The 13,768-nt window shown below is 37.6% G+C and overlaps 1 protein-coding gene across 1 annotated transcript; it reads left to right on the top strand.

Moving 5' to 3' along the window:
• Positions 1 to 9,485: 9,485 nt before the first annotated feature.
• On the top strand, positions 9,486 to 10,409 carry LOC130867825 (vomeronasal type-1 receptor 4-like). Its single transcript, XM_057760022.1, has one exon. It carries the CDS (start codon positions 9,486 to 9,488, stop codon positions 10,407 to 10,409), a length of 924 nt encoding a protein of 307 aa, XP_057616005.1.
• Positions 10,410 to 13,768: the final 3,359 nt, after the last annotated feature.

Below are 13,768 nucleotides of genomic sequence, written 5' to 3'. Positions count from 1 at the left end.
ACCAAACTAGTCCCCTTGAATGTGGTTGACAGTTTCATGACTGGGGCTGATTGAGGGGCCACTGGCAGTGGCACCAGGATTTATTGCTACTTCATGAACTGGCCTTTTGGGAACCTAGTCTCTTTGGATGATACCTTGCTCAGCCTAGATATAGTAGGGAGGGCCTAGAACCTTCCCCAAAGCAATATGCTTACTGTCTCTGAGGACTGGATGGGAGTGAGGTGGGAGGATAAGAGGAGGGAATTGGAGGAGAGGAGGGATTGGGAACTTGGAATCGTATGTATAATGAAAAGGGATAGCTTGTTTTCTTTTTTAAAAAAAATAAAAAAATTAAATTAATGAAAATGCAAAGATTGAAACAAAAAAATTAAATTGCCCATTTTTAAAAAAATCGTGGATCATGACAATATCTGCCATTTGTGTGAAAGGTGTTTACTAATTGTAAAATAATTATTTTACTATTATTCATTTATTTAATAGCTTAAAATTTAAAATTATCAAGTAATTTATTTCAGATATAACACTCGGAGGTTTGTCCTCAGTGTAAATCTCTTAATTTACCAGGCACGTAATGAGGATGTTTGGCCAGCAGGAGTCACAGGTGTTGAGGCAGTGCAGGTCATGGGATGCTCCACTCCAAAATTGACTGACCTGTGAATTTTTTGTTTTATTTTTTATTTATTTTTATTTTATTTATTTATTTTTTGTTTGAGACAGAGTTTTCTCTGTAGCTTTGGGACCTGTCCTAGAACTAGCTCTTGTAGACCGGGCTTGCCTCTAACTCACAGAGATCTGCCTGCCTCTGCCTCCCTAGTTCTGGAATTAAAGGCGTGGACAAGTACCGCTCAGCTGATCTGTGAATTCTTAAGCAAAACTTCAACACACCAAACCTAATGAATTTAGGTTTCTAGCAGCAAAAGGACATGAAGCTGCATGCAACTATCTGCTGGCTTCTGTCATCACGCAGTTTTTGGTTGTGTGGTGGAGTCGCTGGGAGCTCGGCGCTGGGAGCTGGTACAATTGCCATCCACAGACAATCATGCTGAACAGGAGAAGGTACTGGGGGATGTGTGGGTGGGTGGGTGGCTAGGCGCACTGTTCTGGAACACAGGAGGCATGGCATGCTGTTTTCAGACTGTGGGCAGCAGAGCACATCCTTTTTTGTCTAAATAAAAAGTTGGGTCAATGCAGTGAGTGCAAAAGCCTTTATGGCAAGTGTTAGCCACAGGTTAATGCAGCACGGAGTCAGGAGTCAGTAGTAGCCCGGTTTGACCAAACTAATGCTCAATGGCTAATGGAGCTGGCATAGAGGGGAGTAACCTGAGCAGCAGTGGAGCGTGGGAAGCATGCCAGCAGCTGTAGAGGCTGGACCCAGAGACAGGTTCTGGGTCCTAACCATGGGCTGGAGAATGCAGACGCCATGCTTACTGCAAGCTGTAGATTAGAGCTACCGGCTGTGGGTTAGAGTACATGGATGAGCACCAGATACGGGTGAATGCATGTGAAACTATGAGAGCCCAAATAAAAGGATGTCAAATACTTATTAAGAAACACTCACATACAACAATAAGATACCTCCCACCCCCACCCCAGGTCTTCCCTTCTGGCCTGGGGTGAACAGAAGCAACAATCCTATCTCTGACGAGAGGGAGAGAGAGAGAGAGAGAGAGAGAGAGAGAGAGAGAGAGAGAGAGAGAGAGAGAGAGAGAGAGAGAGGAGAGAGCGCGAGAGAGCGCGCAACATCTCTTCTTTCCTTGTAAGAGATCACTTTCATAGACAAGAAGCCATGCCCTATGCCCTATATCTGGTACTCCAAAGCTATTGGTTGAAATGAATTCCCACAACAAATCCCTGCCCAGTAAATCACTTCCTCCAGCAAGATTATGCCATCCAATACTTCCTAAAATACTGAGCACCATGTGTTCAAATTCTTAAGGCTGTGAATAATATTTTTATTCAAACTACAACACATCCCATCTAATAAATCCTGGCTATGAGCAGAACAGTTTACTACATTTGTACTTTATGGAATGAATTATAACTCAACAAGTTCTGAAAAGTAAAGGCTTACATGTAGATCAGAAGTAATGTTGTCTTGTGTGAACTGTGATCTTTTTGTCTCTGTTGTTCTAAAACCTCCAAAGAAGGATGCTTACTGGTCAAACAACAAATGTTTTGCCACTAGATTTTCTGTTTTTTGACTAATTGCAAAAATTGAAAATGCTGGCTACATTTTTCTCTAATAAGACAATGCTGAGTCATTTTAGATTCTACTCAGTACTTTTACATAGAGAAGATAGACTCAGCTTAATGAAAACAACAGATTTCATTTGCGAGTAACGGTTGCATATACATTCGATTATGGTCATGACTGTGTTCAGAAGTTGTGTCATTGTTGGTATGATATTTGCAAATATTCCTAGTATATTTACAACTCGTCATTTAGAGTTAGGTTGTACGGAGTTTAGAAAGACCGTAGTGATTTCTAGTGTAGATTGTGACACTGAGTTTTTCGTTTTGCACACTCTTCAGTAGCTATCCCTGAATTCCTGACTAACTTTGTTCTGGTGAGTGCTATAAAATCAGCAAAACTAGTATCTAATAGTTAAATATCCATTTCTTTTTGTTTAGAAGAACCCAGAGAAAGGTAGAGTCCAATAAAATATCCACACCTCTTTGCATGACTCTCACACACGAAATTATGATATGCCTTATGTCCTCTGTCACTGTTGTTTTTCTGGTGTCATGAGAATGTAAGAACCTCTCTGAAAAACTTACCTCTTTGGAGACACTTAGAAGAAACTTCTAACCAGTTTCTGTAATTATCCCAAAGCAAGAACTGTCATTGCAACTGTTGTTGAAATGAAAAATGCAGTTCAGAAGGGAGATGAGGTCACAGAGCCTCAAACCTTTATTCAGAGTTGTGCTGCCTACCTATCCCACAGAACTGGATTTCAGGATGTCACAAGCTACACACAGAGCAGAATGTTCAGTATAGACTATTCAAGTGAGCATTTGGTTCATACAGGAAGTAGAACCAGAAAATAAGGTGAATCTGGTAAGTGTTCATATCTGGAAAGAGTTTTTTTTTTTTTGGTGGAAACAGATGCAGTGAAAAAAATCATTCAAGAAATGGTAAAACTTTCTGAGCTTTAAAAAGCAATTAAGGAAGTCTGGCCCCACCCCATTAAAAAAATCTCCCATTTACTCAGTATAACATAATGAAATCTCAGGTGATTATTTAATATTCTAAATAATCATGAAATCTGACTTTGAAAGTGTGAGAGGATTGGAAATCTTGTCACCAAAATTTACATTTACACATTCTTCACATAAAAATGAAATTGTTCAGTGTGACAATCATAGATTTTGGTGTAACAACTTCATGTGAATAATATGGATTTTATTGGCATCATAGTAATCATTTAATCCTGTAAAGGTGGACCTGCTTGTGGTGTAAAACTTGTTTCTAAGCAGCACAGCATTTTGGTCTGGGGCAGGAGCTGTGTTTCTCCCATAGTCAGTGGTTATGACTGTTAAGGATGCTTTCCATCTTGAACGTGGGAAAAGAGTGCTGTGTGGAAAATGATGTAAATATGAAGCATGCACATCCTTAAACCAAGATAAGCGTATCTTTTCTTATATCTTCCGATTTAGTAATATTCTCATTTCATTGCAAAAATAGGATGAGTTTTCCAGTTTTCAATGCAGGATATTGAGGCAATCCATAGCTTTGTTCCAGGTCAAGGATCCCACCACAAAGCTACTTTCACACCCTAAATTTTCTTTTGAGCTTGAATTATTTCAACATTAGTGTTCAGATAATATTCCATGAATAAATTTTAGTTTAATGTCTTTCCAAAATCTTGATATGCTATTAATTTTTGACTTGATCAAGGAATTAGCAAATATAAGTCTTTAAACTGGAATTCATAATTAATTTTCCTCTCTGTCTAGATCTGTTTCTGTTAAGGTACATGTGTGATTTTAGTTGAGTCCCATTGTATTTGTGAGTTTATGCGAGAGAAAGAGAATATGTGAGGGTTGTGTTGGTGGTGGTGAGTGCATGTGTGTAAGACAGAGGATTTTCGTTGGAAAGTGTATAAATGTTTATGTGTAAGTGGTTGTGTGATCATGTGTTAGTGTGTTTCTATGTGTGTGTTTATGAGTTTTTATCTGTTAATGTATACTAGTGTGTGTATCTCTCTGTGTGTGTGTCTTGTGAGTCTCTCTGTGTGGAGTCAGAAAAGAAACTTGGCTGTCTTTCCTCAAAATTTTATTTTTGTTTGTATTTTTTTGAGAAATCTCTAACTCTCTGAATGTTCTAGGATTGCTGGACAGGGAAGCTCAAAATCCCACTTGTTCTACCTCCTCAACCCTTGGATGATAGCTGTGTGCCACCACACAATTTTGTTAGTTGTGCAGGTGGAACTAAAGCTTCACTTGTACAATGCAAAGTCATCAGCACAGAGTTATTTCTTTAACCTGGTAATTTTTATGCCACATTGTTATACAGAATATCGTTTTCTGCACAAGAAGTGAGAGTAAAGGTAATATAGTTCAATATTTTATTTGATAGATATTAAGGTGTGGTCCCTCAGACATATAATTGATTCCAAAATGAGTATTGAGTCTGTCCTTACTTCATAATGCCAAATTGATGACAAGTAGTTTATGATTGACTGGACTATAATTTGAGCATGGCATTTTAACATAATGCCAGAATCGTTGCATACAATTGCCAGTTTGGAAAAGAAGTTGAGCATCAATTGTATGCTTGAAATTGTGGCTGTCATAGCACTATGCTGCCCAAACTTATGTGAACATATAAACAGAATACAAATGTCCAAATTTCTTTTTTTAACCTTTAAAAATAGACTTTAATGCAAGTATATAGACTTACTGTTGTTGTTCGAATAAGAATGCCCACCAAAGATTTATATATTTGATTGTTTAGTGAGCAAGAAGTGACACTACTTGAAATGAATTGGGAGATGTGACCCAGTTAGAGAAAGTTTTTCACTGTAGGAGACTCTGGGGGAATGGGATGCGCTTTGAGTTTTCAAAAGCCCAAATCAGACCCAATGTTTCACTTCTGGCTGTCTGTGGGAAACAGGATGTAGAACTCTCAGCTACTTCTTCTGCACCGTGTCTGCCTGCATACCACTATGGTGACTAATCCTCTGAAATTTTAAGCAATCCCCAATTAAATTCTTTCTTTTATAAGAGTTGCCTTGGTCATGGTGTCTTTTCACAGCCATAGAACAGTGACTAAGACAGTTACTATTTATTATTCATTTTCATTTTTTATTTATTAAAAATTTCCACCTCCTCACTTTCTCCCATTCCCTCCCCCTCCCTCTTTCTCTCCAGTCCTAAGAGCAGTCAGGGTTTCCTGCCTTGTGGGAAGTTCAAGGCTCCCCGCTCCCTCCATCCAGGTCTAGGAAGGTGTGCATCCAAACAGACTAGGCTCCCAAAAAGCCAGTACATGCAGTAGAATCAAAACCCAGTGTCATTATCATTGGCTTCTCAGTCAGCCCTCATTGTCAGCCACACTCAGAGAGTCCGGTTTGATCACATGCTGAATCAGTCCCAGTCCAGCTGGCCTTGGTGAGCTCCCATTAGATTTGTCCCACTGTCTCCATGGGTGGACACACCCCTCATGGTCCTGACTTCTTGCTCATCTTCTCCCTCCTTCTGCTCTTCATCTGGGCCTTGGGAGCTCAGTCCAGTGCTCCAATGTGGGTCTCTGTCTCTATCTCCATCCATCGCCAGATGAAGGTTCTTTGGTGATATGCAAGATATTCATCAGTGTGTCTGTGGGAGAAAGCCAGTTCAGGCACTCTCTCCTCTTGTTGCCCAAGGACCTAGCTGGGGAAATCCCCTTGGACACCTGGGAATCCCCCTAGAGCCAAGTCTCTTGTCAACCCTAAAATGGCTCCCTTAGTTAAGATATCTTCTTCCCTGTTCCTATATTCACCCTTCCTCCATCTCAACCATCCCATTTCCTCAAGCTCTCACCAATACTCCCCTTCTCACTTCTCTCTTCCCATCTCCCATTCCCCCCAACCCACCTCCATCCCTGTGCTCCCAACTTTTGCCCAGCGATCTTGTCTACTTCCAATATCCAAGAGGATAAATATATGTTTTTCTTTGGGTTCACCTTCTTATTTAGCTTCTCTAGAATCATGAATGATAGTCTCGATGTCCTTTATTTATGGCTAGAATCCACTTATGAGTGAGTACATACCATATTCCTCTTTTTGGGTCTGGGTTATCTTACTCAGGATAGTGTTTTCTATTTCCATCCATTTACATGCAAAATTCAAGATGTCATTATTTTTTTGCCGCTGAGTAGAACTCTGAAGTGTATATGTGCCACACCTTCTTTATCCATTCTTCTATTGAGGGGCACCTAGGTTGTTTCCAGGTTCTGGATATTACAAATAGTGCTGCTATGAACACAGTTGAACAAATGCTTTTATAGTATGATTGGGCATCTCTTGGGTATATTCCCAAGAGTGGAAATGCAGGATCCTGAGGTAGGTTGACTCCCAGTTTCCTGAGAAACTGCCACACTGATTTCCAAAGTGGTTGCACAAATTTGCATTCCCACCAGCAATGGATGAGTGTTCCCCTTACTCCACATCATCTCCAGCATAGGTTTTTATTGGTGTTTTTGATTTTGGCCATTCTGACAGGTGTAAGGAGGTAGCTCAGAGTTGTCTATCTCCTCTGTTCTCACTGCTACAACCCTTAAAGAACCTGGAGAATTATTTCACACGCTTTCCCTCAAGCCTTATCTCAGCAATGAAGACAATGCCACTGTCTACCTGAAACATGTTGTCAAATGAACAGGTTTATGCAGTAATTTCTAATTGCAACTCTATTGGAAGTTTTCAATTTAACTCTAGTATGTCTTTGAACTCAATGAAATATTTAGTAAGTACTTATTAGTGAGAACATGTTTTCAGTTGTGTGACAAATGTGAGCACACTGTGCATTCCTGTAAATAGTCCCATGTCTCTGGAAGCAAGTTTTAGCCACTGAAAACAGAAAGATATTGTTACCAGGGATGGTCCACACATTTCATAGTGTCAGTGGGAATCCAGAAAGTTCTCTCACTTGCCATTGTCTCTTTCTTCTCTATACTGAATAATGGTTGCAGTCCTTCTACCAGACTCTCAAATGGAGGATTCTTTCCATTTCTCCACTAATTTCGAAATGACTCCAGCCCTTGACTGCTTATATGTTGGAGTACTTTTCTGTGATGGTGAACATTTTTTTTTCTGTCCTCACAGGTATGCACTAGCCTTGTGTCAGTGTGTCCAGCCAAGTTTCCCAGGTGGGTAAACTTAAGAAGTTCACAACCACAGTGAGTTTTAATTGTCCTTGGTACAACTCTGTACTTTGATAAATTTCCTTTCTTGTTGATTTCATTATCAAAAATTACAAAGTTTAATAAAGCATCAATAAGTGAAGGAGTGTCTTCAGGTGTTAAAACCTGCAGCAATATGCAAGGAGATGAGAATAAAATCTCAAGAGTGACTTCAGTCATTCTGAATCAAACCTTTGGAAGTCTGATGTCAGGCAGTTTATTTCCAGTTATTTCAACACAAGATGAAATGGGAAAATGTTCCTGGTGTTGTACAATTCCTGCTGCATGAGGAAACACAATTGGATTGAGACTCAAATAAGGCTACATGAAATTCTTCCAAAAAGATGGTTTCTGTAGACATGCTACCTATTTTAGCTTAAGGATCTTAGGAAGAAACTGGCCTTGAATCAGTCATACAAATAACATAGAGGTCAAAGGGCTATTAGCCACCTCTTGGTTTTTGTTGTGGGAGCTTGAGGGATCCTCTAGCTACAAAATATTAGTGTCATTTAGGCCATTAGACATCTCTGATATTGATTGTGAGAGACCGATAAGGCATATTTCAGCAGATAATGTAGATCACCAGGCTATTTTTTTTTCAAGACAGGGTTTCTCTGTAGATTTGGAGCTTGTTCTGGAACTAGTTCTTGTAGATCAGATTGGCCTTGAACTCACAGAGATCCTCCTGCCTCTGCCTTCAGAGTGTTGGGATTAAAGGTGTGTGCCACCATCACCTCCAATTCTGATTCCTGGATGGAAAGACAGATTTTATATCTTTTCCATGGAAAAGGTAGTCTTGTATATTTAGCATTCCTGGTTTCCCTGGAGATCTGTGGGTACAAGGGCCTTTGCGCTCCCAACAAAATAAGTATAACAAAGGCTCTGGATGGCATTCTAATAAGAATCATAATGAACTCATAATTTGCATCTCAGGTATATCCATGGATCTTTCATGGTTGTGTCATGATCTGTGCTTGTGTCTATGTGATATTTGTCCTGTAGAGACTCTAACTTCATATCAGTCAGAACTCAACAACTCTTCCAATAATTTCTATTACATTTTTGTGATGGGTGATAGTCTAAGAACAACAAAAGCAGCAGTAATAAAAAAACACATAAAACATATTGATTGCCTGCTCATTGGAAGGATCAAGAAAAAAATTAATGGTGTATGACAAAGTCAAGAATCTAGAGGCTTATTTAGATATTTGCTGAATTCCAGGTCAGTATTCATTACAGAGTGAGACCATTACTAAAATCCTCTATCAAAAAATAGAAATATGAAATTTTCATTTACCTTGTACAATTCCAAACCGTGTCACTGATAATAGTGTTTTCCTGTATTACCAGGTGAGGTGAGATTGTTGGAAAATGAGTTCCTATTGATGTTAGCCTATTTAGAGACTGGATAACTGCTGATTTGTGTCTCTGTGTAATAGGTCTCACAATGTAAAATCAACAATTTTTCCTACTTAATTTATATTTCACTGCATATAGGTTTTATGAATTACTTTATCTTTTATTTTATGCTGCTGCAGAGGACAGCGCCATGTGAGTATCAGCTAAGGCTATGCACTCTAAAAGAGGTGTGGTGGAATCTAAAGTTCGATGCTAATTTTTATGAATGGATTTTGAACTTTAAAAAGAAAGCTATAAATTGAAATGTAAATTTATATTCTCCCCAGTAACTTACAGATTTTCAGATTCCAAAATATTGACTACAATGTGATCACTGTTTCCATTCTGTAAGATGCCTGCTTATGTCAATGGTTACAAATACCTGCTGTTTCCTACTTTACTTTTCTGCTGTGGCATCATGTTCCAGATATTAGATCCAATGAAAGCACTGGCATTATTACCCTTTTTATTCCTTACTGAGTGTGTACATTTGAATACTTCAGCTGTCCTCTGAAGAGTTATTACTATTGTCAAAATAAATTGTATTTGAGGAAATGACTTGGTGTGCTGTACATATTGGTTTTGCAGTCTCTAGCAAAAGTAATTCAGGTACACCCATACTATACTTATAGAAATTTCAATTCCTAATTTTCTTTAACCAAGAGATTATTACAATAATTTATATAGTCAAAATGTACTAAATGACAGAATGGATGTCAAGGATTTGGTAATAGGAATAGTGTTCTTATTTCAAAGCATAATTGGAATTCTTGGAAATTTTTCTCTTCTTTCCTACTATCTTATCTATTACTTCATTAAACAGAAGTTAAAGACAAAAGATTTAATTTTCACACACCTGTTCACAGCCAACTCATTGATTATTGTGTCTAAAGGTGTGCTAATGATAATACAGGCTTTTGGGATGCAATGGCTTATCAGTGATTTTGGTTGTAAAGTTCTTTTGTATGTTCAAAGACTTGGCAGGAACATGTCTATTGGCACCACCTGTCTCTTAAGTGTATTTCAGGCCATCACCATCAGTCCCAGTGACTCCTGTTGTATGCTTCTGAAAGCCAAATCTCCAAAGTACATTGGACTCTATATTACCCTCTGCTGGGTCCTGTACATGGTAATAAATATGATTTTTCCTGTGTATCTGTATATCAAAGGAAACAGCAAAAACCTGACACACAAAAGAGATTTGGCATATTGCTCCAATGTAGGTTATGATGAAGTCGCAGGCTCATTGTATACAGTTTTCTGTGTATTCTCTGAAGTTTTGTTCTCTGTGATAGTTGCCTGGTCTGGTGGATTTATGGTTGTCATTTTATACAGGCACAAGCAAAGGGTTCAACATATCCGTAGCTCTCATGTTTCTTTTAGTGTATCCCCCGAGTCTAGAGCCACCCAGAGCATCCTGGTCCTGGTCTTCACCTTTCTAGGTTTGTATACCCTCTCCTCCATCTTACAGGGTTGGAATGCTTTTGTATATGATAAAGAAGGGTGGATAATGAATATTACAGCCATCATTTCTATGTGCTTCCCCACATTAGGCCCTTTTATTATGAGTCATAACTCCATCACTGTATTTGAATTTCTCTTTTTCTGCATGAGGAATCGAAATATCTCATAATTTTATCATACGTACAAAGATTTGATAGCTTTTTTTGTATTGTCCCTCAATGTAAATTTCCAGAAAGTGAGTGGTGGAGTAGTATATACATTAGAGACCTTTGTCAGAAGCAAACACAATGATGTTTAATGAGTGGTAAAACTGATACCAATAAATTTTAAGTGACTCTATCATGCATGTTATTACTTATACACAGATTGTCCTGTATCTTTACTTCATACTATTTGTGTAAGCAAGATATTTGGAAGAGAATATCTATGTCAATCTCTGGAGTTAAGGACAAAATAGTTTTAATAATAAAGAAAATAAAGTTGATATCTACTTAAGGCAAAGGTTATGAAAGTTTTCCTAGACATTATCTTTATAAGATTATTTTCCTAAATGACTCCAGTGAATGATAACCTTAACAGTATACATCTACTTTACATACTTCACAGCACTAGGATGGAAAATGATGTTGAAATGGACCAGTACTCAAAAGACTGCTTTTGCTGTGAGCTCTTCCACAAATAATCAAAACCTCTGTTTCTCTTTTAAGACCCTTATGCTTCCAGTCAAGGTGTGTTAAAATTTAATAAAATGATATCAAATATTCAACGAGTATAAAAATAATTATGGCAGTAATCCAAGAAAGATGGTCCAATAAATCCTCTGTCTTCTAGATACTAGGATATAAATATCTCTAGGTTATAGTCACTGTGTATCATTAGAGTGAGTGTCTTCTTGAGAGAATCAGTTAATTTATATCACAGTGCAGAAGATTTTAATTATACATACAGTTGTGACACTGACAAGCAAAAAAGTTTGGTTTTTGAAATAAAATCCTGATAAACTATAACATTTCAAGGATTTGAAGATGAAATGGTAAAATAAAGATATTCAGTATTAAATATAGACTATGTGTATATCTGTTTTATGTGTAGAACACACTTTTAAATAGAATCTCTTCTAAGAGATAAGAAAATATCTATTTTAAAAAAGAAGCCAAAGATAAAGTTTGTAATATGATCTCAAATGGGTGGAAGTTGTGATTGTCTTACAGTGTAGAAGAATTTAGTAGACCCTCATCTTACAGGAGGAACATACCCCAAAATCACAATATATGAGTGAAGCCAAGAGTCTAGTAGAACCTTGTATATACTTTGATTTTTGCTATTTACACTTAGTACCCATAAGACATTATATAACCTAAACATGTGAGAGATTAGCCCAAACAGTAACAAAACAGAAAGATGATAATAAGATATCAAAATACACATTCTGTAAGCATCAATTATGTCTAGAATGTTCCATTCAGAAGGAGATAATCACCAGTAACTGACCACATTTCCTATATAACTAGATTATGGTCTGAGTGATGTGCACTGGTTTATGCTCCCAGGACTCAGGTTTAGGACCTGGGCAGAGATCCATAAATCTTATTCATCTGAGCAGCCAATGAAAGCCACATCCAGTAGTTAGCTCTGCTCTTCTATCACCCATCCCCCAAGAGCTCTTCTCTGAGATGCCATTGAAAGGTACCTCCTTCAGCTAGAGAAAAACCTAACAGCTATTAGGAGACTGGGAATGATCTTAAAGACCCTCAAAGTGTATCTCCAGAGAAATTTTTCTAGCTCCCTGGTAGCTTGATGAAAACAATTCTATTTTTTCTCTATCATCTTAACCAGAATTTGCTTTGTATAAATATTTATATTCATAGAGTGGCAGTTTGAATAAGAATGACTCCAATAGACTCATATAGTTGAATGCTTAGTCATCAGAGAGTGGTACTAATTGGAAGAATTAGAAGCATCAGGAGCCATGGTATTGTTGGAGAAAATGTTTCACTGGAGTTGGTTTTACCTTTTAAAAGTTCATGCCCAGCCAAGGCTGTCTTTTTCTTGTAGATGGGGATTTAGGTCTCAACTACTTCCAAAGCCCACCCCTGACTGCTTTTATACTCTCTGCTATGATCATCATACAGTTATACTCTAATTAAATGATTTTGTTCAAAGAATGCTTTTGTTCTAAGAGTTGCATTGGTTATGACATCTCTTAACAGAATTGAAACAGCGACTAAGACACAGGGTCTCCAGAAAAATCATTAATAATTATACAGGGTAGTGACATAGGGTAGTTAGGAGAAGTCAAAAGAAGAAGGTGTTTCAGAAAAAAAGGAAAAATAGGCTTCAGGTGAGTTATAGGGTCTGAAACACTATATAGAAATTTTCAAGGAAAAAGGGAAAATGACATAAAGGGAAGAAGCTTATCACATGTGTACAAGGAGTTCAGCTTGTTCTAGATTAAAAAGGGCAATGGAGTAAATGGAAGGGTACCGAAAAGTACAAAAAGAGTAATGCAGTGAGAAATATTCACAAAGGGAATAATTCCCTTCATTCCAATTCCAGTCATTTAGGCCAAGTGGTTAAAGATTTACTTAAAGCATGGGTTAAATTCCAAAATGTAGAGAGTGGGAAGTTAGAAGGGTCAAGACCTATGTGAGAAACAACTATACCTAGGGTTTAGATGAATACTAAAACACTGGTAAATGATGGTTAATGTTATCGAGAGATGTTTATAGTAAGTAACATAAAAATAGTAAGATATTTATAGTTGTGAATAGTTTTTCTTCAACTAAACTAAGGTGATGCCTAACTTGACTGTTTGATTCAAAGCTTTCAGCATTTTTCTGCTTTATATGTTGATCAGATACTGACATTGATACCGAATCCTTGTCTATGGAGAGGGAATTTACATTGATATCATGGATATTTTGAGCACTTTAGAGACATCTTGAAAAAGGCCACTTCCAAGATGGCTGATTGCATAGCAACAGAATTTTGCTATAATAGTTCTAACTCTATCACAACTGCCCCATCATGAAGTAATAACAAAACTTCTCTTCAGCCATAACTCCCTTTTAAACAATACATGTAGTCCTCTAGACTGTTCCTTGGATGTTTTAGACCTTGTCAGAACTTTTCCTGTTATGGTGCCTTTCTTAGTGAATTTTCTATTGCTTTAATAAAACAACACCAAGGCAGCTTATCAAAAAAATCATTGCATTTGGTTTACCATTCCATAATTTATGATAGTGTATTGAACCATGGGCTAGGAGCTCACATCTTGATATACATGCCCGACACAGATAAACAGAGACATTTGAGCCTCCCTAACTGGATAGTATGTTGTATTTATAGGTGTATATATGTGTATAATATACACAATAGTAATTAAGGAATAAAAGATTATGAATTTGACATGGAGTTTTGGAATCACAGGATGAATTGGATAGGGGAATAGGAAGGGTGGAAATTATGTACATGCAGTACTCATGTGTGAAATTTTATAAAAATGAATTAAAATAAGGCGGCAAACTC

Source organism: Chionomys nivalis, chromosome 2 (assembly GCF_950005125.1).
Source record: "Chionomys nivalis chromosome 2, mChiNiv1.1, whole genome shotgun sequence".
Classification (NCBI taxonomy): domain Eukaryota; kingdom Metazoa; phylum Chordata; class Mammalia; order Rodentia; family Cricetidae; genus Chionomys; species Chionomys nivalis.
Note: the sequence above shows the minus strand (reverse complement) of the source record. Positions and strands in the feature narration are given on the sequence as shown.